Source organism: Falco punctatus (assembly GCF_963210335.1).
Source record: "Falco punctatus genome assembly, chromosome: 3".
In the NCBI taxonomy this organism is placed as follows: Eukaryota; Metazoa; Chordata; class Aves; order Falconiformes; family Falconidae; genus Falco; species Falco punctatus.
In genome coordinates this window covers 35,050,315-35,055,466 of record NC_137582.1, presented here as the reverse complement: position 1 = coordinate 35,055,466, position 5,152 = coordinate 35,050,315, and the positions used below count along the sequence as shown (strand labels likewise).

The 5,152-nt window shown below is 38.8% G+C and overlaps 1 protein-coding gene across 1 annotated transcript in view; it reads right to left on the bottom strand.

Moving 5' to 3' along the window:
* Positions 1-5,152, bottom strand: part of SLC7A13 (solute carrier family 7 member 13) — a 46,205-nt gene that overhangs the window by 35,032 nt on the left and 6,021 nt on the right. The window contains exons 2-3 of the mRNA XM_080381914.1: positions 2,818-2,949; positions 749-1,113 (exon numbers count right to left, since the gene is read on the bottom strand). Of these exons, the coding sequence (XP_080238040.1) occupies positions 749-1,113; positions 2,818-2,949 (497 nt within the window). The remainder of the gene's footprint in view (positions 1-748; positions 1,114-2,817; positions 2,950-5,152) is intronic.

Sequence of the window (5,152 nt, the reverse complement as noted above, 5' to 3'; positions counted from 1 at the left end):
CTGCAAGAGAAAGAAAAAGACTGGTTTAGGAAATAAACTGACCACGTGATTATATGCCTCATTCATAAGAGTAATAATGCATTCTTTGCCACACTAGAGCACCATTTCTCATGTTGTTGCAATCTCACCCATGACAAGATTCATCTGACCTCAAACTGCCTACAAGATAGGCGTCTTTTCTAAAACACTTGTTCAGACGTCTTCCATTGTTAAGGTGGAGAGACAGGTAGCACCTGAAAACCATTTGTCCACACATGATACTACAAACTTCTAAAAGAAACTCAGGGTTCGATGCCTGGAAGAAGACTTCACAGTAATCATACACTTCTAACCCAGATTTCTGAAAGCTAGGTTGAGAGGAAATTAAACATATCATTAATGTCTGAGGTTGTGTCAGGAAAGATGAGAGTAGATCAAGGTTTAATTAACCATGAATGGCCAGCCTGGATCCCACACTGTTCTGGTTACTGCTTGATACTGGTATGGTTTCATGTTTGTACGTCTCCCCCATTCCGTATATATTCATCTCTTGCTTTTAAGTGCAAGCTCTCTGGGGCAGAGATTATCTGTTTGTTCTTTTCCTTCTACAATAAAGCAAGTTTTTGAATAAGGCTCTAAACATTGTGATTATTATTTGTATTTTTGAAGTGACTATCCAGTTTTTACCTGCACTTGTCCTGTAACTTTTGCATGCTACCCATGACTCAAAAATATCTGTAAAACTATTTTGTAACTTATTTCCATTTACTTTGTATGGTCGATGTAGATGAGGTTCCCGGTATCGAAGTACAATCAGGCTCGCACAAGTCAATCCAATCATAAGCCAGGCAGAAAATCCAAAGTAATTTGTTAACGTAATAAGGTCAGAGGGGATGATAAAAATGGATGCGATGGTGGTTGAAAAAATCATGGCTGGTGCTGGAGTACAGGAGTGGACATTAAGCATAGATATTAAAACAGGTAGATGTCCTGATTGACTTCCAGCATAGCTTAATCGCCCTAGTGTGAACATGCTGCTGTTGAGGGCACCAAATATTGAGACAGCAACAGAGAGAGGAATGATCCAGGCAACAGAAGGGATCACTCGATCAGCCCAAGTGACTGCCACAGCAACTGCAAGAAAGCAAAGCATTAGTGTACCGTAGGCATCATGTTTTGAATTACTAACAGACTCAACAGAAACAAAACAAAATACAAGAAACACCTATTATTTACCAGCAATGCCTGGGTTTTTTGTTACAGTAGTCAAACATGATTAATGGAATCCTAAGGGTATTTAATTCAGGAGCTAAAAATTTTCAGGGTGGGGGGATGACAGCAAGAAGGAGTGCTGCCAGCCAGAGCAAGCCAGGTAAACCTGCTGGGGCCAATACCATAGTGATGGACTGCCCAGCGGGAGCAAGCTGCATCTCACTGCCATGAATCACAAACGTGCACGCATGGGCAAGGCCATGCAGAGAAGGAAAATGAATGCATTAGTCCCCAGTGTGGCCACAGTGGTGACATGATCTACTGTTATGAGGGAATTGCCAACACGAGTGCACGTATGAGCAGAGATGGGTCAGAGAGCTTGTTATTGATGAGGTTTTGCTTTGGGTGGAACTGAGAAAGGTAAAAGATTATTTCTGAACAAGAGACATTCAATAATGCTAGGAAATTAGCTATAGCCCATATTGTAGTGAGGACTAATATTTAGTGGGGCTATAACCAATAGCTATGAGGAATATAGGTCTTGCAGTGACCTGTGTACCATAGGAAGTTTAATTACAGATGGGGAAAACACCACCCCACCACCTACTACCCGCCCCAAAAAAAACCCATAGTGAAAGAATAAGAACTGCAGCAATGCATAGCAACGTTTGAAACAAGAGATATAATTGTAAAGCTATCTCCTCAGCTGACACAGATAAGCACAGCTCCCCTGGGATGTTTGGAGCTGGTCATGCCAGCTGGGCAGCTGCTATACGCAAATACCCTGGTACTCACTGCCTCTTTCATTGTAGGGTGGCTCTGAAAATGTATGCATCCCTCCCAACACATAGCCTGCCAATGGCTGAGCAATAATAAAGGGCTGCTGAGTGACAGTTATACTGCTCCCATTTATGTTATTGAGCTGTTTTCACAGGAAAAATAATAACTGATCCATCCAAATGATGGTATGTTTTTTGTCACTCCTGGAGGCAAGGTCTAAGAGCTCAGTCTCATTACAGTGGTATTTAAAAGGTGCTGTTTGGACAATCAAGGAGAAATACAGCCCCTCTTGGACCTATTCATGGGCAGCTTATTGGTACAAGATCTGAGAGAGGCTTTACATACACTGGATTTTTGTATAGGCTCTTCTAAGGATTCATAATATTTATCATGAATCCACCCACCCACAAAATGGTTACATTTTTGCGTCCATAGTCTTTTCTATATTGCTAGCTACTAAAGGTAGACTTGTTCACCTCCTAAACAGTAACAGCTTTAGCCTGAGACATCATGAGGTAGGGGAGGAAGGAGAAGAGAGGATTAAAACTACAGGAAAACAAAGGTCTTCTCTATGCTCAACAGAGACCCAATCTCCACCTGATTTTCCAGGTTTTAATACACTTCTGATTTCTTTTTAGACAGTGCAGGTATAAGCCAACATTTTCAGCACATAATAAATTCTTTCTGCATTCAGTCCAACTTGTGTTGTACAGTTAAAATTAAACAAGAATCCTCTGTTAAAACTTAGAACGAAAACTTAGATCAGCAGGAATAACCCAGTAAATTCACATCAAATGGGTATGCTAATGGACCATATCTTTTTAACAAAAAATGTCAAATCCATACCTGAAGAGACAATTTCCTTAGGTGTTAGGACAGTCAGATATGAGATGTTCACCAGTAAATAAAAAATAATTACTGCAGGAACAGCAGTCATCACAGTTAAGGGGATATTTCTGCTAGGGTTTTTCATCTCTTCTGAAAAACACAATTTAAAAAGATTAATGAAGCAAGCAGTGTGGCTTCTGCAAGTGTGTTTTAGTAGTGAATCTGCACAGAGCTTGACAACACTGATACCGAAGTCCTGCCACAACCCCTAATCATGGCTGCTAAGCTAAGCTCCTTGTGAGGTCCTACAGTGGTTATCAAACAGTTTATGAGAGAAGCCTAAACAATTCTTTTCATTTTTTTTTCTTATTCAGCTTTCTTTTTTTTTTAACTACCTGGGAAGGAGAGATGGATGGAGGTCTGATAAAAAAATGACAAAAGGCCTGATAAATTTGATTTTATTTGATTAAAAACATATTTGATTTACATTAGAAAATCGATTTGGTAAGAAATTTTCAAGTAGCTATACTTTTAAGTCACTAGTTTAAATATGAGAGTCTAAAGCGAGACTATTTATTCTTACACCACCTTATGAGACCTGATGAGAAACTTTCTGAGTGAATTTTCGTATTTCTGCACAAAAGCTTTCTCTTCGCCCTTATATCAGGAAATGCAGACAAGGTAAAGGGAGAGGCTGGAGGTATTGACAGAAGAGTAGTAATGCAGTGGCTTTAAAAGGGGTCCATTCCCAGCTGGATTCTACTGTTGACTGTATTTTCCAGGGCATAAATTGAAGAGGAAAACTTTTTAGTGCTAAGCCTGGCATCTTAACTTAAAACTACTCTTACCAAATAAGGAAAAACTCCAATTTTTGCCGCTGAACAACTGAGGCACTCACAAACATTCCTGATCATGTGATCATCCCAGCAAAAGATGGAGCTGGTTTCCAGAACCCTAATAATTCATCCTCATCTCAGTCAAAAAGGGTCTTCCTCATCTCTTTCAGTCCTTCATCTCTTTCAGTCTTTCATCCCTTCCCTCTCGCTCCCTCTCCCCTCCCCACTTCCCTCAGCATTTAAAGAAGAATTCCTGAGTATTACCAATCAATAATTCACAAGGGGGAAGAAGTGCAAAGTCAAATGTGCAGTTTACTTAAGCTCTTTTTTGGGGAGAGAAATCCCTTTCCGCCCTCAAATATAATTTCTGTCTCCTGCTCAGAACATCAGCTTTGAGCTGGCCCCAGCGCCAGCTGCAGCGCGCAGAGCCAGAGGGACTGAATGAGCATAACAGTAAAATTCAGACATGAACTATCCAAGAATTTGGGATTTATTTCAAATGTAAGAAATACACGTTGTAATTTTGAGCCCAAAAGAGGACAATCACCAAAATTGCCAATTTAAATTTATCTTTCCATTTGGTTTGTTGCTCATTACAGTCCTGCCATCCAGCTGGCACCTGATGCTGTAGCCAAAGCTCACAGGAATGAAGTTATTGTTAAAGAATAGGAAATTCAGTTCAGAAGGGGACTATTGCACAGGTTGCATCTGTGTAAACAACTGTGCTGCCCAGTGTATCCTATTTATTATTACTGCTAACTGATCAGAAAACTAGTATTTTACCAATTTTTAAAAATTATTTTCTTGGGCTTAAAATGCTAAATGTTTCCATTTAAGGAAATCCTAAGATTTCAAAATTATACTTTGCTGATATATATAACTTCTTTTATTGCAGCATATTGTAATGCTGGAATACTAAGTCATTTTTTTAAACGTTAACCCACTTTTCACACGGTTCTCACCATTGAACTTTGTGTTACCCATTTCACACATTCACTTTATTTAATGTTTTACATGTGATAGAGGTCAATGGATAAATAGGGTTAAAGATATAAGAGCAACATCCAGTTGCTTACGATTCAATTCTATAAATCTGATGATACTATTAAACGTTCATTTAACTCATGATGTGCATAATTAACATTATGAACATTATCTCTGCAGCTTCCATGAAAAACTGCTCTATTTATTACTGCCACATGTCACCAGACACAGAAAAAGTAAACAGATATTCAAAAAGGTTTAGAATGTTTAAAATTGAACACAAGATATATGAACGGATTTATACTACTTCCCTTAGATTCTTCCTCACCTCCTGTACAAAACTCCTATTTTCCCACAGAAGTGATTACTGACCACCCTATATATTCCATAAAATTACGATATTTTAACACAATTAAAAGTGACTTTTTTCATGTACAAGCCAGCTGCATAACCTCAGAGAAGGTACAGATATTTAAATGCAAATAAATCAGTCATCTTTTTTTTAATTTGGACCTTACTGTGCACGCAGCTTG